This window comes from Balaenoptera physalus (genome assembly GCF_965194825.1).
Source record: "Balaenoptera physalus genome assembly, chromosome: 1".
Classification (NCBI taxonomy): domain Eukaryota; kingdom Metazoa; phylum Chordata; class Mammalia; order Artiodactyla; family Balaenopteridae; genus Balaenoptera; species Balaenoptera physalus.
This window is the reverse complement of record NC_138882.1, coordinates 83,416,177-83,439,790: the sequence shown is the minus strand read 5'-3', so window position 1 is coordinate 83,439,790 and position 23,614 is coordinate 83,416,177. Positions and strand designations below refer to the sequence as shown.

Here is a 23,614-nt window from a genome sequence, read left to right as displayed (position 1 = left end):
GAAGAATAGGCTTCAAGAAGTCCTTCCTAACAGGGCTAAAAAGACCAGGAAAGTGAAATGATTTTTCCATTCTGAGAGATTTTGAGAAGGGCGTCTTTGCCTCCTTCGGAACAAATAGGAGGAAGTACCAGCAGAATGCAAAGATAAAGGCTGAGAGAGCCTCAGGAAGGTGGCTTTTCTACCTCTCACTTCTCAACAGCTGGTACACAGAATCCCCAATTCCCATCATCCATACTCCATACTCAAACCAAAGATAGAAAATAAACTGGCGCTTTAATGGGGGAGGGGAGAGCAGGCTGTCCGTGCGGCAATGAGGTTAGGGTGTCAGAAGCGCATCCCCCTGCGGGCCAAGTCGGCTCGGGCCTCCTGGATCTGGCTCTGCAGCTCGCGGGCGGCGTCCTCGCAATCGTGAAAAGTGGCCACGCGATAGCCCACAGTACCCAGTGCATAGCAGCCGGCGGACACCAGCAAGTAGGCGGGCAGTGACCACAGGACCTCCCGGCAAGACGAGGGCAGCTCCAGGCCCAGGGCTCCCATGGTCAAAGCAGCCCAGGTGGAGCCCAGGAGCGCCAGCCCCCACAGCCACTGCGCTAATTTCGTCATGGTCACTGTGGGAAGAAGAAGCAGAGCTCGAGGTCCCTGACACCCCGCTACCCGCTCTTCATTTGAAACCCATTCCCTGTCCTTCTACCTCACCCCCACTCCGTACCACCTAACCTCAGGGCCGCTCCTCCGTCGCTCCCGCCCTCCGCTCTCAGCCCTCAGCCCTCCTTCTACACTTACCTCCACGGCCAGCGTCTTCCCTGCGCCGCACGGCTCCGACGTCAGCGTTCGGAATCCTCCACGGCTCGTGCTCCGCCGCCGCGCGGCCTTCTGGGAGTTGTAGTCCTCGAGAGGCGCCTGGCAGGCTCGTGGCCGCGGTCTTGACCTAGGCTGTGCTCAGACGGCTTCGCGCCGGCAGCTGCGACCTGGGCCCAGAGGGCTTTCGGTGCTGCTTCCCTCCCTAGAGACCCCGCTCCAAGCTGGCGTGGGGCTTGTAGACAGCCTGAGGACACCCTTAAGCCTTGCGACAAGATGGGAATGTAATATCGTTCCTCTTAAACTCACTTCTCCTGCACAAAAATTCCACTCATTCATTCATTCATTTATTCACTTATTTATTCTTTTATTCATTCATTCAGTGGAACGTTTCTTGAGCGTCACGACAGACTTTGGAGAAATAGAGATGTCAAGACACGGACCCTTCTGGGGTGGAAGGAGGAAAGCAGGAGTCAGGAAAGCAGATGCATTGACAACTAACAGGTGCCCTGAGATAGGTGCCCTGAGATAGGTGTTAGAACAGAGGTTGTCATATTTTAAAAGAGAAACTCAGAGGAGCAACCAGTAAGACTTGGAGCCAGAAGAAGAAGTGCTTCAGGAGGGTGTCTTTAAGGAAAAAAACTGTGGGGACAGAGGAATCACCTGATGTGTTTAAGGTATTAAGAGAAGGTGTATATGTCTTTCACAATTTGGGGGATGAATTCATAATAGGTATATAGAAAACCGAGTGAAAGGAAAGATCAGGCAATTATCAACTTCAGGGAAAACAAAGAGTTATAAAAGAAAGGAAGGAGAATTATAAAAGCCTGTCTGATAAAGGCCACTAAGAACATAACTGTAGTTGGATAGTTAGGTTTATTCACTTGCTGCTGCAAGAGAGAGCACACACCAGAGGAACTGTGGAGCCGCTCATCAAACAAAGGAAAAAGCCAAGTCATTACAGGAATTACAGGATACACGGGAAAGGGTTGAGTTCAGGTGGTATTTAAATGAAGCAGTATTTTGACAGGTTCAAGGTAAGCACAGATGTAAGTGAAGGAGTTAACAACAGCCTGGACTGAGAAGTGAACTGAGAATCCACTTGGAAACTACAAAGTTAACTAATTTTAGATAATTATGTAATAGATAACTACATAATTAAGATAATTGTACAATGTTATGTCCAAAACCCCAATATCTGAAGCCTTGCACCTAGGCTGGAAATTGAGGCTGTTTCTCTGTATCAAAGTAATCAACATGCGTTAAACCTCCAGCAACAGTGGGATGTTCCATTCTCACTGCTTGATTTCAAACAGAAAATCTGTGACTGTATGATTTTAGAGAACGAAGTTTCTCAGCCCCATGTCCCTGATGTTAATTAGTAAAACCCGTTTTTACAGATTCACAGAGTCTTAGCACAAACACTACATAACTCAGCTGTGTAGAATATTTTCACAGCCATAATAATGTAAACACTAAGTGTTGACTTAACTAAAATTTGGAATATATTTGAATTGAGAGGGTGGAGGAGGGGAGTATATGGGGAGAGTCAGGATTAGAGAGAACTGTATCCTCATTTTCCATGGCAGGCAGTCAATTGATTATATCTAAAATAGAAAAAAAAAAAAAAAGAAAGAAAGAAATAATAATATGAACATGTTATTTAGAAATATTGGGAATTCCTAGTGGTCCAGTGATCAGGACTCAGCGCTTTCACTGCTGTGGCCCAGGTTCAATCCCTGGTCGGGGAACTAAGATCCCAGAAGCCGTGCAGCACTGCTCAAGACAAAAACAAACAAACAAACAAAAAATATATAGAGGTAAGTACCCAAAAAAGCAGCCAAAAAACTTGAGAGTGGTTTATGGAGGAGTGTATGTGTAGGGAGAGGGTAGGAGAATGGAGCAGGGGACTGTTATTTTTCATTGAATGCCTTATAGAACTAGTTGGCCTTTTAAACTATGCAAATTCCTTTGTTAAAGTAAAAATTAAGGCAAAATTAAAATATTTTTAGAAACCTGCTATATGAGCTTCAAAGGCCCACCTCCACTCCTTTCCCCAAAATCCTACTGGTTACCCACTCAAGACCTCACTAGTCACAGCGACTTTCAACACAGTTCAGGGGCCAGGCATCAGCCTTGCAGATCCAGAAATTCTATCTTATTCACCCACAATAGATGTGGCCCTGAAAGATTGCCACTCCCCAGAAAATTCTGGGGGGAAAGATAACGAGAAGGGGCTTGCCCTGCAACACATAAAGACAGAAAATAAATTATAGTGTCATAATAATCAGCAGAAGATTAAACATTCATTGAAGGGCTATTATGTGTCATGCCCTTTGTGACACTGCATGTTTGATTTTCACAACAGGCTGCAGTAGGTACTTTTATATCCCCATGTATGAATGAGGAAACCAAAGCAGAGAGAAGGCAAAAGGTAAGTAACTTGCCCGAGGTCATGCAGGGTAGTAAGTAGCAGACTGTCCCATCTGACTCAAAGCTATATGCTTAGTAATTTCACTTTTCTGGGTTACTGGTATAGGAATGGGCAGATAGGGATCGTCATAGCAGCTGACATTCATTGATTGATTACTCTGTGCCAGGCACTGTAATGAGTACTTTATGTGCATAATCTAATTCAATCTTTACAGCCACCATATGAAGTAGGTACTATTATTATCTCCATTTCACAAATGAAGAAACAGGTATGCCCCAGATAGTCAGACTAGACTGCAGAGCCTGCAAACTTTGCCACTAAGGTATAGCATCTCCCTACCTAGATCGATGGAACAGAATAAAAAGTGAAGAAATAGATCAAACATACACCATTTCAGCATATGATAGAGATGGCATCTCCAGTGAGGAAAGATGGATTATTTGAAAAACATTTGCAACAAGCTTACCATTTGAAAAAGTAAATTAAGTTATATTTCAACCTCACATCTTATACTAAAATAAATTCCCAGTGCATTCAACAAAACTTCAGGTGAAAAGTGAAACCCTAAATACGCCATAAGAAAATGTGCGTACATATTTGTCTAATGTTCAGCTCAAGCATCATGTCCTCCAAGCAGCCTTCCTGGGCCTTGACCCTGTCTTGCAGGGTTGGATACCATCTTCCTCCTCTGAGCTCCCACAGGCTCTCTTTTATAGATGGCACTTACCATGTTGAGCTGTAAGTATTTTGTTTCCCTGCTTGGGCCACCCAGGACCATTGTAACTCCAGGACCAAGCACAGCGTGGGAAACCCAGAGGGCTTCTATAAATGTAAGATGAGGGGCAGGAGGAAGGACAGGTTAGCATTTGATGGTCTCCAGGGAAACTGACCCAGCTGTCCTGGTCCCAGGAAATATAACTACTCCAGAGACTCCCATCTACTGGACACAGGGTCTTTGGCTTTGGATAGCATTGGACGAAAGCCAGCAGATTCTTATGGTCCAACTCCTTTCTCTTCAATCTTTTTACAGACCGTTACCCTTCTGCAGCTACAGCAGGCCACAAGTACACATGATTATAGCAGGGTATGAAAGGCAGTACAGCTGGGGGGTTAAAAGTTTGGGCCTTAAGAGCCCCAGATGTCCTGAGGTTGGGTCCTGCCTCTTTCCTTTACTTAGCTATGTGACCTTGGGCAAGTAAATTAACCTCTCTGAGCTTCAGTTTTCTCACGTTTGTTGGAGTTTTCTCCTTTGGCAAGCTTTTTCTTCTTTTTTTTGGCTGTGTTGGGTCTTTGTTGCTGTGCGCAGGCTTTTTCTAGTTGCATCGAGCGGGGGCTACTCTTCGCTGCGGTGCATGGGCTTCTCATTGCAGTGGCTTCTCTTGTGGAGCACCACCTCTAGGCGCGCGGTGGCTCGTGGGCTTAGTTGCTCCGCGGCATGTGGGATCTTCCTGGACCAGGGCTTGAACCTGTGTTGCCTGCATTGGCAGGCAGATTCTTAACCACTGCGCCACCAGGGAAGTCCCACCTTTGGCAAGCTTTGGTCTCAGTGAGAGACAAATTCCAAATCTGGAGCCCTCTATTTATATATTTATTTATTTTATTTATTTATCGGCCGCACCTCGCAGCTTGCAGGATCTTAGTTCCCCGACCAGGGGTTGAGCCCAGGCCCTCGGCAGTGAGAGCACAGAGTCCTAACCACTAGACAACCAGGAAATTCCCGTGGAGCCCTTATTCTAAAGTGCACTAAAGATGGAAGAATATGCAAAATTACATACAACACAGAGGAAGGGATTGACTGTTTCAGGGAAGGCATGAGCCTCTATCAAATAGGTCCTAAAGCCCAAGGTGATACTGGAAAGATGAGTAAGAGAATTCAGGTGGCGGTTGAGGGCGGAGCTTGCAAAGCCAAGGGAAAGCCTGAACAAAGGCAGGGAGGCTTGAGAGTTCATTGTGAGTAATCCTCTGTGTCTGTCTCTGGCACAAAGACTGCTTCATGGCGGAGTGGCAGGAGGTGAGGCTGGAAAGGCCAGCCAGGGTCAGGCTACCTAAAAAAGACCCCTTAAAAGTATTTGTGTTGGGGCTTCCCTGGTGGCGCAGTGGTTGAGAATCTGCCTGCTTATGCAGGGGACATGGGTTCGAGCCCTGGTCTGGGAAGATCCCACATGCCGCGGAGCAACTAGGCCCCTGAGCCACAACTACTGAGCCTGCGCGGCTGGAGCCTGTGCTCCACAACAAGAGAGGCCGCGATAGTGAGAGGCCCGCGCACTGCGATGAAGAGTGGCCCCCGCTCCCTGCAACTAGAGAAAGCCCTCGCACAGAAACGAAGACCCACACAGCCAAAAATAATAATAAATAATAAATAATTAAAAAAAAAAAAAAAAACACCCTCACAGAAACATCCAGAGTGGGAATTCCTTGGTGGTCCAGTGGTTAGGACTCCACAGTTCCACTGCAGAGAGCATGGGTTCGATCCCTGGTCGGGGAACTAAGATCTTGCACGCCACATGGTGCGGCCAAAAAATAAAAAAAAGAAACATCCAGAGTAATAATGTTTGACCCAATATCCGGGCAATGTGGCCCAGCCAAGATGACACATAAAATTAACCACACAGAGTAAGAATATCAATCTCATATGGTTGATGTAAGTGTTGAAACTGAGAATATCTGTAAAGCACTAAGTTGGCTGGCAAGGTCATGGTTGTTATCACGTGGGAGAAGAAAATGACATTTGTCAAATGCCTAGTAGGTTGAGCGCTATGCTAGGCTCTTCCACGTTGTTATTTAATTCCAATCCTCTTTACCACAATTTGAGGCAAGTATTACTATCCTCATTTTACAGGTGATGAATTTAAGGTGCAGAGAGGTCACTCAGCTTGCCCAAGGACCCTCACCTGGTGTCAGAGCCAAAACTAGAACTCAGGTCTGTCTGATTTCAAGACCTGGGCTCCTTCCTACTGCCCCACATATGTCTAGAACCTGAAGCTGTCTGAGTCAGAAAAAGGCCCGGGTCACAGAGGCTGGAAATGAGGGCTGGAGGCCCAGAGCAGGAAGGGGAGGGATCTCCCTGGAGGGTTAGCCTAGGCCTTCACACACCGGTGTACATGCACCTCAGTCCCAGAAATTCCCTTGAAGCAGCCTGAGGTCAGCCCTCACAGCAACTCTTGGCCCAGAATGGGGGTGTGTGGGAGGTTTTTCTGTGGGGTCCTGACCTGTGCAGAAGGGAATCCCACTTTTCAGTCCCTTCTGTTAGTGCCTCAGCCTAAAAGTAGGGGAAACATGTCCAGCTTATTTGAGGTGAGTGGAATTCTCAGAGAAGGGCTCCTCAAAGACCATAAGGGCCATTTGGCTCAGGCCTCATTGTCACACAGGGCCTCAAATGTAGCCTTCTGAAGTTATCTCCAAGTGTGGTTTCATTCAGTCACACTGTCACTCTCCCACAGAACAGAAAGAAGGGATTTACAGTACAAATGATTTAACTTTTACTGTGGAATATTCAAATATATACAAAAGTAGAAAGAATCCTACAATGACTCTGATATGCCCATTATCATAGAACTTTACATTATAAAGTAGGGCCTGCAGTTCCCTGTGAAGGGAAACATTTCTAAAAATCCTGTAATGACCTTGCGACTAGCATGATTATATTGTATCATAATATTGTCTTAAAAAGTGTTAATTTGTCAAGTGTACACATTTCAAACATGTCTCAGTTTTTCTTCATTTTGAAATGCATCTGGAACCTCAGTAGACAGAAGGGACCTGGACTTCTCTCCACCTATCAGAGGACCTGTCTCCCAGGGGAGTGGCTGCTGAGAACTGTGGGCCCAGGTAGGAGAGTTGGAAGGAAGGAGGCCCACCCCGAGCCCCCAGGGACGCGGAGGCTGGGGTGGGAATAGCTGGCTCTTCGCGCGGCCCAGGGGAAGCAGGGGGCGGGGGCGGGGGCGGGGTGGGGGTGAGGGCAGCTCTAAAGCCTGCTTCCTGCCCCAGGGCAGGCAGTTCACACTTTGCCCTCCACCCCAGGTAATGCAGTGCCTAATTCTAGGGCCAACTAGGGGTCTTCTCTCTCTGCCAGGGCGGGAGCTCAACCAGATAGCATTTATAGTGCAATCTCTGGTGGCCAGCTTGCTCTCAGCCCTGAGGGGGTAGGGAGGTGAGATTTGGGAGCATGATCTTGGCCTTGCCCCCGGAGGAACTTCCAGCCTGCTGGGAGGGAGGAAAAGAATGTACTTGAGGTGAAGCAATTAAGTGCCACCAACTGTGCCCGCACAAGGGCTCTGGCTATAGTTTGCTTAGGAGATGGCTCTGTGAGTAACCCTAAGTCAAGTAGTGTGCACACGGCAGGCCAGTCCAGAGGTCCCTGAGGGCAGGGCCTCCAGCTTCCCATTCTTTCACGGTTCCCATAGCGCTCAGCGCTCGCTCAAGCTCACAATGAGCTTCAATACTTGCTTTTGACTGAAACTTTCCTCTTTGTATCTGTCTCTGTGTCTCTCAGCATCTCTGTCTCTACCAATCTCTGGCTTCTCTTGTTTCCCAACATCCTTCCCGAGCCCCTGGGGAGCAGAGCTGGGGGGCCGGGCAGTGGGAACGGGACAGCGTCCTGTTCTCACCAAGGACAATAAGGTCCGGAAAGGGCTGGAGCCAAGGCCTGGCGCAGACTCCCCCTCCCTGTCTGCCCTGCCCCCCCCCACCTTCTGGCATGCCCTAAACGCCAGGCATCCCCTCATGTCAGTGCCAGCCCAAGAGGAGTCCAGCCTCTGCCCGGGCAGGGGAGCCCCCTCATCTCACCTTCCCACCACCCTCTTTTTAGGTGGCATCACCTTCTGCCCCAAGAAGCACACCTCTGGGCCAGGAGCCCTCTCCCGCCAGCCTCCCCACTAGCATCCAAGGCCCCCTCCCCCTGTATTATTTACTCCTGTTTCTGGAGAAGGCAGCGGGCGCTGGCGGGTGTCAGGGCCACGTGTGAGGGAGCAGGAGGAAACATCTGGCTTCCCTCTGTCCTCCAGGGGCGGACCGCCCCTCTCTCCCCTAGGCCTCCAGCCTCCAGGGTGGTGCAGAGACCCAGGCATCCCGGGGCCGAGAGGTTAGCACCTTTGCCCTTCTCACCTTTGGGTCTCCAGAAGCCATGATGGCCTCACGCCCCCTTACTTAATGATGGTGTTTGGTGTCTGGGATACCCTTCCCAGGGTTAATTGGTAGGTCAGGTGGAGGCAGCCGGCAGCTAGGCACCCCAGGGATAGGCTGGGTGGAGAGCTGAGGTCAGCGCCAACCTGCCTGGTAAAGGCACCCATTCCCTGAGCAAGGGGCCATTATTCCTGGCCACATACTGTCCCTGATGCCTATGTAGTGGGTGGCAGCAGGTGCCCAGATCCCTGGACATCGTCCTGGCACCTGCTTGGGCTCTCCCCTGTCCTCCCCTAACCTGGCCCCACCCAAGCTCTTATCTTGGAAGGCATGGTGCCCTGAGGTGGCCAGATTCCCCAGCTGTGTCTATGCTCACCTGGGCTGGGACCTGGCCCTCTGCCCACTGCTCCCACTCCAGGTCAGGAGAAAGTCTAGGTTTGACAAAGCGAGACCTAGAACTAACCCAGCCTCCCCGGAGGTCCAGGACCCATTTTGGACAACCTTTCCTCTCCCCAAGGGTCCCACATACGGTAACCCCCCAACCATCACCAGGTAAGTTGGAGCCTAGAGCTACCATTCCCTCTCAGGAAGGCTCTGGTCTCCACTGAACTCTCTGCCTCCATTCCCAGACTGGAGGAGCAAGAAGACTTGATTCAGGCTTCAGCCCTTCCGAATGGGCCAGTCTTTCGGGTCCTCCAAGAGTTGGCTTCCACCGGAGAGACTCAGCAAGAACCCTGAGACCCAGCAGCAACCCTCCCAGCCTTCAGGGCCAACAGGCAGGGGAGTGTTGCGAGTCTCCTGGAGGAAGATGTGAGCTTGTGCCGCCCTCTGCAGGCAATGTGGGTAAACTGCATAGCACTCCCTCAGCTTAGGCATAGAGGAGAAAGGGTCCGGGAGTCTGGCTACAAGTGGGGGTTTGGCGGGGCGGGGGGGGGGGGCCTCTAATCCTTGACCAGAACTCCTTTGACTCACTTCTTCATCTTCATTGGGTCTCATTCCCAAACTCAGCCATATCCCATGTATAGGATTTTCTTTTCTAGGAGGACAGGTTCTTTCATTCAACCAACCCACCAGTCCTCACTGCCCATTATCAGGCACTGTGGAGAATACAAAGCTGACCAAGGCACGGTAAGCACCCTAAAGCCCACACCACCCAGCAAGAGGGACGGTGCCTAGGTGCCCTAAAGGACAGACACTCTGGACAGAGAGGCACTCCTCATGGCAGAGCATGGACAGAGCAGGACCTGAGAAGTCACATCCCTCACTTCCATTAAGGCTGGCTCCAAGGTTGGTGGCCTTGTTCCTATCGTTTTATGTATTCAACACTTTGCTAAAACTTAGGAAGTGTCTTAATTCCTTGGCTGTGAAACAGAGGAGAAAAATGAAGGCACAGACCAAAGAGGATAGGGACCGTGATCAAGCTGGGAGTCTTTCTAAACACGGGCACACATCCACACTGCAGAACAGACAGGTCCAGGAGGGCAACATCAGTAGGGAATTCCCACCTGCAGACTTGGAGCAGAAGGGGCAGGGGGCTCAGCTGCTCAGGGTGGGGAGCTAGAGTAACAAAGCCCTCACAGGTTAAATGGAACTCCATGGGGACGTGTAGGGATGAGGGGCCTTTCCCTCCCTGACTCCTCTGTTCCAAGATCTATCCCAGTTCCGATGGGCAGGCATTCCTGCATTGCAGTCTTTACCCCTTTTCCCAAAGGGCAAGACTGCCGATCATTCATGCACTTTTCTTCCATGAGACTCTTACACAAGTATAGGCCACTCCAGTGCCTGGCAAAGTGCCTGGCACTGATGGCACTCAATAAATATTTGGTAAAAATGAACCTCGGAGGAAGGAAACCCCACCATCCCCAAGGTCTGAAAACAGCAAGTACCCATCTGCCCCAACATTCTGCACACCCATGCAGCCATGGGCAGGAGAGGCCCACAGCATATCACAGCTCACAGAGCTACAAAGAATCAACTTTATTAAACATTCAGGGTCAGTTTCTCTTTTTGCCCTTGCCCGTAACCTTGGCTGGTGTGAGGACTGGAGCTGTTGCCTGGTACAGAGTGGAAGAGATCTTGTTGATGTAGTACAGACCAACCATGGAGAAGATGAAGCTACGGGGTGAAGGAGAAAGGTCATGGTATAAGTGGGCATGCTGCCAGCCTGGTGCCTCCTAGAGCAGACAGACACCAGCATGAGGGAAAGAATCCAGGATCAGGTTTAGGAAAATGGGGAAGGGGACAGAGGGAGAACAGAGTGGGTGGGACGTATGGGGAAGTCTGGAACCATCACAGGAGGATCGAGTGCCAAAGGACAGGATGCTACACCCCTTACTCAGCTGTCAGGCACTTACCAGGTGGTGACACAGACTCGGTGGATGAGGCCAGATGCAAAGAGAGCCAACAGGAGGCAGAGGAGAACTGGGGAGGCAAGAGGGGACAAGGAGGGTGGTCAGAATGGATACACCAGGCATTCATATGTGGAGTCTAGAAGAAATCTGGGGCCCTCTGAATCTTGGGGGAACTGCTTGGAGGGGAAGGGCATGACAACAGCAGGAGGACCTCAGATGGGCTTACTGATGCCCAGAACACGGAGGCAGGAGATGCATGCTCATTACCAGCTCTGCCCCAAATATCACTTAACTTCCCTATCCTGGCTTCCCTCCGATAAAAAGGAAAAGGAAAGGTGACAGCAGAATCTCAAGGGCAAGGCTTGCTCCCATTTGAGGAAGAGGGTCAAGGCCTTTCCAACAGAAGCCAGCCAATGGGGATCAATTCATTAACCTGGCTGGCTAGTTATGGAAGTCGAGGGCCTCAGTTCCTGGACATAAGTTGGAGAGCAGAGTGTCTGGATACACACACCCATGGGGGCAGAAAAGGGTCTCAAGACATCTAGAGTAGGACTAGAGAGAAGATGGGAGGGCAGATAGCAAGGGCAATCCCACCTGCCCAGCTGGGGAGGGCAGGGCAGGTGAAGAGGGCCAAACAGCTTGCCCCACTACAAAGGTTTCTTTCAGAAGCAAATGAAGACAATACACTTAGAAATAAAATCTAACAGAGAAGTTCTGAAGCCGCTGTATGAAAGGAGCTCCGGAAGCCTACAAAGGCGCCAGGTGGAAAGAGCAAAACATAAGGAGGACAAAGAAACGAGGGCCACAGTGACAGGTCTTTGCTCTACCAGGTGAAGGCTTCACAAGAGATGGCATCTGCTGTCAATTTGGGGCATGTGGCATCCCTTAGGTGATCTGGCCTTGACGCCTAATTGGCTTTATGAACTTAATTCTCCATAAATAACTGAATCATCAATTCTTGATTAGAATAGTTTCAAAAGGAAAACAATCTGACAGTTACTCTAATTTGGTCAGGATTCCTGCTGACACAGAAAGCTGGTGTATCTAATACTTAGGCTCTTCACAATCATCTCAAATAAACAGAATTCACTAATATTGGGTCAATTTCACCTCGGAACCCCTCAACTGATCTGGCCCTTCTTCTTCTTTTTCTGGTGGAAACAAAGAACATCCCTTCTTGGATGTATTCATTACAGGCCCAAACCTGCCCGTTTCCCTCACACCTTCCCTGGGAACTGGCCAGGAAGTAACTGAGTTTCTTGCTTTCAGAGGCCCTCTCTTCTAGCTCCAATTCCGGGAGCTAGATAAAGTGCTGCATCCAAAAGCATCATCTGTCTCCAGACAGTCTTAATACACATATTTTTTCCTCCTAAAAAACCTTTACTGACTAAGCACCTGGAAATTCAGTACCGTGTTGGGGGAGGTTACCGGAGAGGGTTCAAATACTCAACCCCCAATTTTCACTTACTCTCAGGGAAGATCTTTGCTTGGAATCCTTTGCCAAAGACAAGATTCTCCAGATTATTGAAGGCCTGGGTTGAGGGAGTTAAGGAGTAGGACGTGCAGTGGGGGCAGAGATGTGTGGCTAATGGGAAGGGTACAAGCCTGCGTGGCCCACCACCCTTCCTACTCTCAAACACCTCTGCCCGCTCCCCCGCAAAAAGGATACAGTGAGAGAGAAGACGAAAAGGCCGGAACCAAGCAGGCCGCCCTGGATGGTGAGCCACTCGGTGGAGGCCAGCTGGCGGCTGTACATTTGCATCCCAGCGAAGAGCAGCAGGGACAGGAGGGAGGAGAGCGCCAGCGATGTGCCTGTACCCACCACTGGAGTGGAGAAGAGACGCAGAGTCAGGCCCAGCCCTCCCTCCAGGAGCCGCAGGCAGATTCGGCAGGTCCGGGAACTCGAGGGCCCAACCACCTGCAAGCACTCCCGGGACTGCAGCCACCCTCCCCAACTCCCTACACCCCGCGGCAACCCCCAAGAATTCCTCAGCCCCGGACGCCCCGAACCCCCTGGCCCCGTGGAAATGCCCGTCGTCTGGAACCCAGGACACGTCAGCTCTGCGGGGAGAGGACCGCGAAAGCTAATCTGCCCAAATCCGACCCCTACTAGTCTGCCCGGTGGGGGACCCCGCTGGTCCCGTTACCCATCATGCCCTGCCCTTGGGTCCAATCCGCTCCTCTGTACAAGAGGAGAGCCGAACCGGGCACGGTTGGCTGTGCGCATGCGTCAGCCCCCAACGTGGCCTTGCTTCTCCCCAACGTCTTCCTCTTTCTCCCTCTCGGCGCCTGAATGCAGCGCCCTCTTCCTGCAGGGAGGAAATATTGCGTCCAAGAGCGTCCTTGGCCACCACCCTCGTCCCCCGCCCTTCCCCGCACCCAGAGCATCTGCTGCCTCTCAGTGCAAGCTGCACTTAACTCTTCAAGTCACTGGGCCCATGGACTATAGCCTCTAGACCACTTCTGTCTTCTTTGTCAATTATGTCAGCTTTAGTGCCTGTTCCTCAAGACTACCTCCCCCATGATCATTGCCTTGATATCTCCCCTGGACTCTTGCCCAAACCAAAATCTAGTCCTTCCATTCTGGAGCCCACCTTTCTCTGAAACTATCCTTCTGCTTTATATGAGTAAGATTAGAAGCCAATGAAGAATTCGAACATAAGAAATGGCTCCCCCTCAAATACGATTCCATGTTACCCAGCCAACCCCACCCCACCCCCCGACGCGACAGCCTTCTGAGAACCACGTGGGAAAAACTATTTCCCACCTCCTACCTCGACCAGCGCCGTTCGAGGCTGGTCCCTGGAGCATGCGCAGTGACATCTCACCCCACCCCTCCCCACATCCCCACCGGGCTCCTGCATTAAGCCCGGGGTTCGCAGCCGCAGCCGGGATCGGGCACACGGGGGCGGGCGGGCATGGTAGGGCCATGGCTGAGGGTGAGGAAATGCAGGCCTTCACTTCCATCATGGATGCACTGGTCCGCATCAGTGTGAGTTAAGGTGGGGTCGAGGGGAAGGGGAGGGGGAGTATAGGGGTCCCGGGCAAGCCGGGACCTCGAACAGGTGGGGTTCCCGCAAGATGCTGGGATGTAGACAGGGGGCGGGTGATGGCAGAAAGGACTGGGAGGGTCGGGATACAGGTATGAGAGGGTAATCCCGGGGGCAGCCGGGAGGTGAATGCCGTGAAGGCGTCCATCTGCTGGGGTGTGAGGAACATGTAGCTACCCGGACGCAGCGGGTGGCTTGGGGTAGCCTCCAGCCGTGCACCGGGGCTGGGGCTGCAGGGCAACGGGGCTATGCTATGAGGAGGGGGCGTGAGTGAGCTTGGATATTTTCCAAGAAAACTGAGGACAGGTGGGGGACGAGGAAAGGGCCGCCCCACGGTTTAGTTCCCAATTTGGGCCCCTCCGCAAGACCCCACCCCACCGCACCCCCACTCAGGGCTGCCTCTGAGCCTTCGGTTGTCATGGCAACCTGGGCCCGGCTCTCCCAGGGGCGGTGCCAGCCCTGCTCCCCCCCACCACTTCCTTCCCCCTCCCTCCGTGTCCCTCCCTCCTTTGTGTCAGCTGCGCCCCTGACCGGGATGGCTGCGAAGAGAGGGACCAAGGTGAGGTGTGGGGGTGGGGCATAGCTTGAGGACCCCCGCCACCAAAAAAGGGAGGGGTACTTCCGGTGGGGAGGGGGCAAGTAGGCGGGGCGCTCCTTTCCCCCTTGCTTGGGGAGGGGGTTGCGGCAGGCCGGGTTATGCCGGGGGAGGGAGCTGGAGGGCCGGATGGTGGGGGGCAAAAGGGAATGGGTTAGGAGGAGCCGGATGGGTTAGTGATGGGGAATGGAGCCGAGGGCGGCTGCAGGCTGGAGCCGCGTCAGGAGGACAGACTGGGTGAGCAGGAGGATGGAGAGAGCCTGGCTTTAGGGAGGAGTCACGCGGGGGAGGGGGGGCAGGGGAATGCCAGAGAAGGGGGCGGGGGTCCGCACCGAGCTGCTGAATGGGCTGTATCCTTGAGAGATGTGCCTGGGGCCGGCGGCCCGGAGATGGGGGGATAGGGGCAAAGGCCAGGTGAGAGGGGCTGCAGGTCCGGCTGGGACTGGGACAGTGAAGGGGGTGGGACTTGAGGCTGGGGTGACCCGAGCTCCAACCATCCCTCCTCCTTAGGTCTGTAGCTCTGCAGGAGTGAAACAGAAGCAAGAGACAGGGAACTGGGAAGGCCTGTGAACCAGGCCAAGGCTTGTACTGGGGAAACTCCATAGCTTGTCTGGTCCCTTGTACTTGTCTTGTCCATTCCTGAGACCTTTAGGTCTTTAAGGGGCAGTTGAGGGGCTGTTGAGATATGCCCAAGTGTCCAAGCTCTGACCCAACCTCCTGGTCCCTCCACAGACGAGCATGAAGAACATGGAGAAGGAACTGCTGTGCCCAGTGTGTCAAGAGATGTACAAGCAGCCACTGGTGCTGCCCTGTACCCACAATGTATGCCAGGCCTGTGCCCGGGAGGTGCTGGGCCAGCAGGGCTACGTAGGCCATGGTGGGGACCCCAGCTCTGAGCCCACCTCTCCTGCCTCCACCCCTTCTACCCGAAGTCCCCGCCTCTCCCGCAGAACTCTCCCCAAGCCAGACCGCTTGGACCGACTGCTTAAGTCAGGTGGGGCTGGCACCTGTGGGGTGGGGGTGGGGATGCTGGGATGTCCATCAGGAAGATGGAAGGGGTCCATCACTGGCCAAGGGCATTTGTCTGTTTTTCAGGGGGTGGAGATACTGCCCATCCAGGCTCTAATGAGAGCTGCGCTCTGGCACAATAGAAATTAATTTTTTAATTGAAAAGACTTCCCCCACTCTGAGCCAGCTATAATTTTCACCTCCCTACTTCCCGGCCCATCCACAGGCTTTGGGACATACCCCGGGCGGAAGCGAGGTGCTCTGCACCCTCAGGTGATCATGTTTCCGTGCCCAGCCTGCCAGGGCGATGTGGAGCTGGGGGAGCGGGGCTTGGCAGGGCTGTTCCGGAACCTGACCCTGGAGCGTGTGGTGGAGCGGTACCGCCAGAGTGTGAGTGTGGGTGGCGCCATCCTGTGCCAGCTGTGCAAGCCCCCGCCACTAGAGGCCACCAAGGGCTGCACTGAGTGCCGCGCCACCTTCTGCAACGAATGCTTCAAGCTCTTCCACCCCTGGGGCACCCAGAAGGCCCAGCATGAGCCCACCCTGCCCACCCTCTCCTTCCGCCCCAAGGTGAGCCAGCCCTTGCAGGGCCTGGGAAGGGAGGGGCATGGTGGCGCTGGGTGGGAGGGCGTGCCCAGCACTGTGGGCTTCAAAAAGGAGCCGGCCAGGGGGTTGCCATTGCCGCTCTCCTTTTTCTGTAACAAAAAGGCACTGGACAAATCTTTGAGCGTCTTTGAGCCTCCATCTCATCTGCTGAATGAGGATTATAATACCTGCCCTGCAATATCTGTGCTTGCAGGGTTGTTGAAAGGATCACTGAGATAATGTTTGTGAAGGTTATTTATACGCTAAAACGGTCTGTTATGCATTCATTCATTGAACAGATATTTATCAAGCACCTATGTGCCCGGTGCTATTCTAGGCGTTGGGGCTACAGCAGTAAACAAGATAGCCAAGGCTAATTATTAAGCACAAGGCTAAGATTACCATCATTATTGTTATTACCACACATTTCTGTGAGGTAAATGAAGGGAGAAGCAAGGCTAATGCCTGGAGCTTGCAGGGAAGGCTCTCCTTGATGCCAGGGTGTACCACCAGGTGGCACCATGGAGCACCACCAGCTGAACTCCTCTCCACCCCCATTGGGCCAGCAGAGGGAGGGCACCAAACTGCTCTGTGGTAGGTCAGCACCCTTACACACACCACTGGCTGACTGTCTCATTGCTCTTTCTGTCCCTAGGGCCTGATGTGCCCAGATCACAAGGAAGAGGTGACCCACTACTGCAAGACATGCCAACGACTGGTATGCCAACTCTGCCGTGTGCGACGCACCCACAGCGGCCACAAGATCACACCTGTGCTCAGTGCCTACCAGGCCCTCAAGGTGAGGACCCCGCCTCACTCTACCCCAGTGCTGACCCACACTCACACCCTCTCACACCTCCTCTGAACTGCTGGCTTCTTTGGAGCCAGGTGTGATGCCCACCTCTTTTTTCCCCCTCAGGACAAGCTGACAAAGAGCCTGACATACATCCTGGGAAACCAGGACACAGTACAGACCCAGATCTGTGAGCTGGAGGAGACTGTGAGGCACACTGAGGTGAGGGAGGGCATGGAGGTGGGCCCTGGGCCCTGCCTGGGAGTGGGAGCAGGAAGGGGGTGTGGATGGGCACAGCCCAATCACCTGGTTGCAAGCCCAGGAAGCCCATGTAGGGTCCATGGATATGTCGAGGTTCTGGTTAAACCAAGTCATCAGGAACAACAGTGCCCCAGGCCAGGTGGTACCCGAGGCTACAGTGGAGACAGGGTGTCTATCACCCAGGAGAGGAAGAGCTTGAAAAACCCCAGGGGTGGAGCTCAGACGCCCTCAGGCTCAGCTGCCTGCTGAGGATGGTGCACATCCCTGGACTAAGGAGGGTGAGGCGATGGCTCTGATACCTTTTGCCAGATTGCTTGAATCAGCTGATATGGGGATGGGCGATAAGGATGGCACAGATGCTGGAAGACGTTAGTACAGTGCAGGTGGACATTAGTGTAGTCATGGCCTCTTATCTGGGGGAGTCCTTAAGGGATCATGACTGATTATGGTGTGGGCATCCAGGAAGGTTAGCACAAATGGTCAGGAGTTGAGCCCATCTGGGTGTACAGGAGCCTTTGGAGCCATGAACCTGGCCCTATTAGAATGGGTAGGTAGGATTTCCCCAGATTCTTTGTGATCCTAGCCATGGCACGGTGCCCCAGGAGTCTGGTGCAGGTGCTGCCTTCAAGAAGAAGATAGTAAATGTTGCTCTCTGGGCAGGTGAGTGGTCAGCAGGCCAAGGAGGAGGTGTCCCAGCTGGTGCGGGGGCTGGGGGCTGTGCTGGAGGAGAAGCGGGCATCACTGCTTCAGGCCATTGAGGAGTGCCAGCAGGAGCGGCTGGCCCGTCTCAGCGCCCAGATCCAGGAACACCGGAGCCTGCTGGATGGCTCAGGTCTGGTGGGCTACGCTCAGGAGGTTCTTAAGGAAACAGACCAGCCTTGCTTTGTGCAAGCAGCCAAACAGCTGCACAACAGGTACTCAGGGGCATGGCACAGGGGCATGGGCTCCTGCGGGGTAGGGGCAATCGTGTGTGTAGTCCATGTATAAGGCAATGTCGAGAGTACTGCCCGATGGAGAGCTGGGTCCTGAGGATTTTCACCAGGCCACACTGATATCAGTTTGCCCGAATGGACAGGGAAGAGACCCCCCAGCAGATACCAAGGCTCTAGGGGCAGGCAAGGCAGAATCAAGGGGAAAGGTGGCTGCCAGATGGCAGTGCCTGACCCTTGCCTGCCTCCATCCCAGGATTGCCCGAGCTACGGAGGCCCTCCAGATGTTCCGGCCAGCTGCCAGCTCCTCCTTCCGCCATTGCCAGCTGGACGTGGGGCGTGAGATGAAGCTGCTGACAGAGCTTAACTTCCTGCGAGGTGAGGAGATGGCCAGGCCCCGTGCCCAATTAGAGCCTTCCTCCCTTCCTCCCCAGCAGCGGGCCCGGGGGGCAGCGCCCACCGGGGAACTCCCCAGCCTCCTGCCTGGCCTGGCCAGCGCCCTGCCCACCTAGCCCACCCCACCCGGCCACACCGTCCCACCGCGCTCAGCGCCGCTTCTCCCTCTCTTTGTTTGTAGGCTGTGGCCACCGCGGACTCTGCTCCGGAGCACCCCAGGCAAGTCAGCGGCCCTGCCCCAGGGGTCCTGCCCCCCACCAGGCCCCCTGCCCTGCCCTGCCACTCCCACACAGCCCGGCTACCCACTCATGGCTTCCTTCTCTTTCCTGCCCTGACCAGACCCCATCCCCGCCTTCCTCTCCCCTGACCAGTGCCCTCTGTCTCTCTTATGCCTTCCTTTCTTAATCCTTGCCTTTCTGACCTTTTGTCCCTGTGACCTTTGCCCTCTAGACTTTCCTTCTCTTCCCCTTGACCTTGTCCCCTGCCATCAAGCTTTAGCTTGCCCTCTGTTGTCCCCTATTTTCTGTCTTGCTGACTCTTGCATCTATCTCCCTCCCACTTGGTTCCCTCCTTCCTGTTCAGTGCCCTCTTGCCTGGGCTTCAGTGGCCGTTGCCTGCCTTTCCCTGGGGCTCCTCTTTATTCATAGAATAAAAAGGGTCATAGAAAGAAGAGACACCATGTGATCTCATACCCTCATTTGACAGAGGAGGAAACTGAGGCCCAGAAAGGGGACGTGACTGGCCTAAGGCCAGAGCAAAGGAGTGGCAGACCGGAACTGGCATCAGGCCTCCTGTCTCTCCTTCTCCTGTGGGCTCTGCCCTGCCCATCCCTGCCCAGGGCCCAGACAGGTGTCTTCTCCAGATCCCTCTCACTCACACTCACCCCCCCGGCTCCCGCTGCTTTCCCTTTTCCTGCCCACCCTCCATGCCAGGCCCGCGGCCAGGCCCTGACTGACCCCCGCTGTCTCTTCCAACAGTGCCTGAGGCTCCGGTCATTGACACCCAGCGCACCTTTGCCTACGACCAGATCTTCCTGTGCTGGCGACTGCCCCCCCACTCACCACCTGCCTGGCACTATACCATTGAGTTCCGGCGCACGGATGTGCCGGCCCAGTCGGGCCCCACCCGCTGGCAGCGGCGGGAAGAGGTGAGGGGCACCAGCGCCCTGCTTGAGAACCCTGACACAGGCTCTGTGTACGTGCTGCGTGTCCGTGGCTGCAACAAGGCCGGCTACGGCGAGTACAGTGAAGATGTGCACCTGCACACGCCCCCAGCGCCCGGTGAGTGGGCACAGGGTACACTTGGGACCCAAGCACTGACAGCTGGTGCTGGGTGGGCCCCGGAGAGATGGCATAACACAGTGCATCACTCTCACTAGCTCTGAAGCAAGACTGCCTGAGTTCAAATACCAGCTCTGCCTCTTGGTCAGCTGTGTGGCCTTAGGCGAGTTATTCACCCTCCCTGAACTTCAAGTTCCTCTTCTGTAGGGATAGTAACAATACTTATCTCATAAGGTTGTTGTGAGAATTAAGTGAGATGATAACGTGTAAGGGCTTAGCTGAGTTTTTGGCTCATGGTAAGGGCGCAATAAATGTTGGTAAAGTGACTCTCCAGAAAATAGTGGGGGCTCTGGGGTGTAGGCATAATAGAGAAGCATCACCATCCAAGTACGGGGCAGAAGAGTTAGGGGTTAAGTGTAAGGACCAGGTAAGAGCACCAGAGTGCAGGCTGGAAAGTGTAGGTGGATGGTGGTGGGATGTCACCAGGTGGAATGGACAGCAGTGGGGACCCTCCATGGCGCAGCCATGGGAAAGGGGTGGGAGGCAGCATAGCGAGTCAGCTGGGTCTGGGAGACTGGTTCCTGTGCCCACTAGTCATCACTAAAACTCTTCCTGTGGTCCCATGCCCACTTGGGATGGGATGCCCCTTCTTTTTTCCTATGCTCCCCATTCCAGTTCTCCAGGCCCTGTTCCCCAGAGCCCCCTGCCCATCCCTTGGCAACTTGTTCCATGTTCTGAAATCTCCCAGTGTCTCATGCTAACACCTCAAGTTCCCCCCAGTGCCAGTGTTTGTCCCTGAAGTCCTTCCTTCTGTCTCAACCCTCCCCAACTCCAGTCCTGCACTTCTTCCTCGACGGCCGCTGGGGCACAAGCCGAGAGCGGCTGGCCATCAGCAAGGACCAGCGAGCAGTGCGGAGTGTTCCAGGGCTGCCCCTGCTGCTGGCTGCTGAGCGGCTACTGACGGGCTGCCACCTGAGCGTGGATGTGGTCCTGGGCGATGTGGCTGTGACCCAGGGCCGCAGCTACTGGGCCTGCGCCGTAGACCCAGCCTCCTACTTGGTGAAGGTGGGCGTCGGGCTGGAGAGCAAGCTTCAGGAAAGCTTCCAGGGTGCCCCTGATGTGATCAGCCCCAGGTCAGGCCTCTCTGGAAGGGATGGGGGTTTGGGGACCTGGGTGGGGGAGCTGGGGACGGGGGGGCGGTGTGCAAGGGGAGGACACACTTGCTGGGATGGAGCTGGGAGGAGATTAGGAGGAAGTAATAGGAGCCAGGCTGGGGGGGTGGCTGTGGTCTGGAGAAATGTGGGCTCAGTGAAAGAGCTTTGTGGACTGATTCGGAGTGGCTGGGGAAAGGGACAATAGAAAAGGGAGCCATCTCCACTTCCCTCCATCCATCTCTCCAAGTCTCCGTGTCCTTTCTCCCTAACACCCCATTTCCAACATCCTTTCTGCACAAAGCCTTTTCCCTCCAGTACCTCCTTCACCCACATCTTTTCTCAACATCCTAAAATTCTTCCCTTCAACTTTCCATCTCCATATTGTCTCATCCACAACATCCTGTTTAACACCCACCCACACATACTTTTCTCCCTGACCCCTTCCTCCCCAGCACTCTATCCCTCAGTACCCCATTTATTCTAAATGCCTTCTTTTCGACACCAGTTCCCTCTTAACCCTATGGTCCCCAAAACCCTGCATCCCTCTAACATCCTTCATCTAAGACACTGATCCTCCCTCATCTCTCTCCCAACATCCACCTTCCCAGCTTCCTTTCTCTGCTCTCCCCCTCTCCCCAGTACCTTAGTCACTAACCCTTCATCCTTCCAAGATTCTCTAACCCTCAAAATGCTCTCTCAGTATGATATCCCAGCACCATTTCCTCACCACCTTCCTGTGTTGGAAGCTCTGCATTTCTTCAGTGTGCTTTAGCAATACCCTATCTTTCTTCCCCTCCCCCCACCTCTCTGGCCAATGTGCTTTCCTTTCAACACCCCTTTCCCACCAAACCAAACCCCCAGCCCTATATTTTAACCCCTGTCTCTTCAACATGTTTTCTTCTCAATGCCCAGAATCAATCCTTTTTTTTAAATTTATTTTAAATTTTTTTTTATTTTTGGCTGCGTTGGGTCTTCATTGCTGCGCGGGCTTTCTCTAGTTGCGTCGAGCTGGGGGCTACTCTTCGTTGCGGTGCGTGGGCTTCTCACTGCGGTGGCTACTGTTGTTGCAGCGCACGGGATCTAGGCGGCGCGGGCTTCAGTAGTTGTGGCACACAGGCTTAGTTGCTCCGTGGCATGTGGGATCCTCCCGGACCAGGGCTCGAACCCGTGTCCCCTGCATTGGCAGGCGGATTCTTAACCACTGTGCCACCAAGGAAGCGCCCCAAATCAATCCTTTGAACCACTTGCTCCCCAACATTCCATCCTTCCAACATCTCAGCCCTCTGGTACCCCCTCCCCCACACATTTACTCCACCCACCCCCAACATCCTCCTACCCAACGCCCACCCCTGCAGGTACGACCCGGACAGTGGGCATGACAGCGGTGCCGAGGATGCCACAGTGGAGGCGTCGCCACCCTTCGCTTTCCTAACCATTGGCATGGGCAAGATCCTGCTGGGGGCCGGGGCCAGCTCAAATGCAGGGCTGACAGGGAGGGATGGCCCGGCGGCCAGCTGCACAGTGCCCCTGCCGCCCCGCCTGGGCATCTGCCTGGACTACGAGCGGGGTCGGGTTTCCTTCCTGGATGCGGTGTCCTTCCGAGGGCTCCTGGAGTGCCCCCTGGACTGCTCGGGACCTGTGTGCCCTGCCTTTTGTTTCATTGGGGGTGGTGCAGTACAGCTACAGGAGCCCGTGGGCACTAAGCCTGAGAGGAAGGTCACCATTGGGGGCTTTGCCAAACTGGACTGACCCTTCCAGGCCTCTCCTGGGCCCTGGCCTTCCAAGCCTCCTGAAGCCGGGTTATTCCTCCCGCAGCTTCTCCCTCAAACTCTTCCTCCCATGTGGTCCTGTCCCTTCCCCTATGTCTGTGTCTTCCCAGGGCCTTCTCTTGACCAAGGGACTCTCCTCTGCTCACCTCTCTGGATGTCCCCCATTCTCTCCACTGCCTGTTAACCCAGGCTCCCACCCCCACGTCTCTGCCCCGTGACCTGCCCTTGGCATCTTACCTGAGTCATGGAGACAGCCCCTTCCCCATCCCTGCCCTGTGCTCCTCCCCAGGCTGATTGGGAGGGAAGGCACCTGGAACACTGGGCATGCTCCCCAGCTCTGCCCTCTGCCCTGCCAAGCTCCCTGACTCATCCATGCTGAACTACAGCTTTGGGGCGTGCAGGCTTTTTGGCTGGACACTGCCCAGGCACTCCCTGGTGAGGGGAAAGGGACCCTATCATCCTGCTTTATTTATTTGGGTCCCTGTACCCCCAGCCGCATGCCTCTTATCCCCCTCTTCTCCCTCTTGCATGCTTTACCTGTCCTGCACCCATGCCAACGTGCCAAGTCTCCCTTGGGGAGCCAGCTGAGGTTGAGTGTCCCCATTGGGTTGGGCCTGGCAAGGCCTCTGGTGCCCGCTGTTGCCTCCCCCTGCGGTGGGCACTGCTAGGCCTCTGTCAAGCAACAGCTGTTATTTTCATGGTTTATAAACAATAAACTGTGATGCCAGGCTTTCCTGTGATATCTTTGCCTTCCCTGAGCCCATTCCTCTTAGTTTCTGTGCTGGACGTGGCAGGCGGGGCGGGGCGGGGATCGAGGGTTCCCTGCTATAACTCAGAGCAGGGGTGCACGGTGGATCTGGCGCCTGAGGGAAGGAGGTCGCCAAGCCCGTCGCTTCCCCGCCTTCTGCCACACCTGTACCCAGCCCAGGCCCGAGCCGATCGTGGCCGCCAGGGGGCGCATCGCTGCGGTGGCTGTTTGCGTCCGCCCCGCGACGGGGCGTCCGGGCGGCGGCGCCGGGCTCTGCGGGAACGCGGAGGGGGCGGGCCCCGTGCCTGGGCCCAAAGGGATCAGGGAACCAGAACCACTTCC

At 54.2% G+C, this 23,614-nt stretch overlaps 3 protein-coding genes across 8 annotated transcripts; 1 reads left to right on the top strand and 2 right to left on the bottom strand.

Annotated features, from left to right (window-relative positions):
* Positions 1-254: 254 nt before the first annotated feature.
* Positions 255-936, bottom strand: DPM3 (dolichyl-phosphate mannosyltransferase subunit 3, regulatory). Of its 2 annotated transcripts, none has more exons than XM_082467387.1 (2): positions 784-936; positions 255-608 (listed from the first exon to the last, which is right to left on the bottom strand). In XM_082467387.1, the coding sequence occupies exon 2, from the start codon at positions 601-603 to the stop codon at positions 325-327; it is 279 nt and encodes a 92-aa protein (XP_082323513.1). In that variant the 5' UTR covers positions 604-608; positions 784-936; the 3' UTR covers positions 255-324. The 2 variants fall into 2 exon arrangements, with proteins under 2 accessions (XP_082323513.1, XP_082323514.1); XM_082467388.1 differs by having other exon boundaries at positions 718-797.
* A 9,379-nt stretch (positions 937-10,315) lies between these two features.
* KRTCAP2 (keratinocyte associated protein 2) lies at positions 10,316-12,946 on the bottom strand. The gene is given in 6 exon segments (XM_082467375.1): positions 10,316-10,468; positions 10,708-10,774; positions 12,173-12,236; positions 12,374-12,528; positions 12,852-12,888; positions 12,890-12,946. Coding segments are annotated over 6 exon segments (486 nt in total). The 5' UTR covers positions 12,932-12,946; the 3' UTR covers positions 10,316-10,347.
* Positions 12,947-13,504: 558 nt separating this feature from the next.
* TRIM46 (tripartite motif containing 46) lies at positions 13,505-23,254 on the top strand. 5 transcript variants are annotated; one of them, XM_082466943.1, is made up of 10 exons: positions 13,534-13,696; positions 15,082-15,343; positions 15,653-15,927; positions 16,598-16,741; positions 16,862-16,957; positions 17,657-17,910; positions 18,182-18,303; positions 19,299-19,601; positions 20,437-20,734; positions 22,111-23,254. In XM_082466943.1, the coding sequence occupies exons 1-10, from the start codon at positions 13,634-13,636 to the stop codon at positions 22,502-22,504; spliced, it is 2,211 nt and encodes a 736-aa protein (XP_082323069.1). In that variant the 5' UTR covers positions 13,534-13,633; the 3' UTR covers positions 22,505-23,254. The 5 variants fall into 5 exon arrangements, with proteins under 5 accessions (XP_082323070.1, XP_082323069.1, XP_082323067.1 ...); XM_082466941.1 differs by having other exon boundaries at positions 13,536-13,696; positions 15,584-15,927; XM_082466942.1 differs by lacking the exon at positions 13,534-13,696 and adding an exon at positions 13,781-14,313 and having other exon boundaries at positions 15,584-15,927.
* Positions 23,255-23,614: the final 360 nt, after the last annotated feature.

What these genes read in the sequence shown, in the direction of transcription:
- DPM3 (XM_082467387.1), bottom strand. Translation starts at nt 603, where the DNA reads ATGACGAAATTAGCGCAGTGGCTGTGGGGGCTGGCGCTCCTGGGCTCC.
- TRIM46 (XM_082466942.1), top strand. Translation starts at nt 14,173, where the DNA reads ATGGCAACCTGGGCCCGGCTCTCCCAGGGGCGGTGCCAGCCCTGCTCC. An exon ending in GGACCGACTGCTTAAGTCAG is followed by an intron (nt 15,344 to 15,583) that starts GTGGGGCTGGCA and finishes GCCCATCCACAG; the next exon opens with GCTTTGGGACATACCCCGGG. An exon ending in GCCAAACAGCTGCACAACAG is followed by an intron (nt 17,911 to 18,181) that starts GTACTCAGGGGC and finishes CCTCCATCCCAG; the next exon opens with GATTGCCCGAGCTACGGAGG.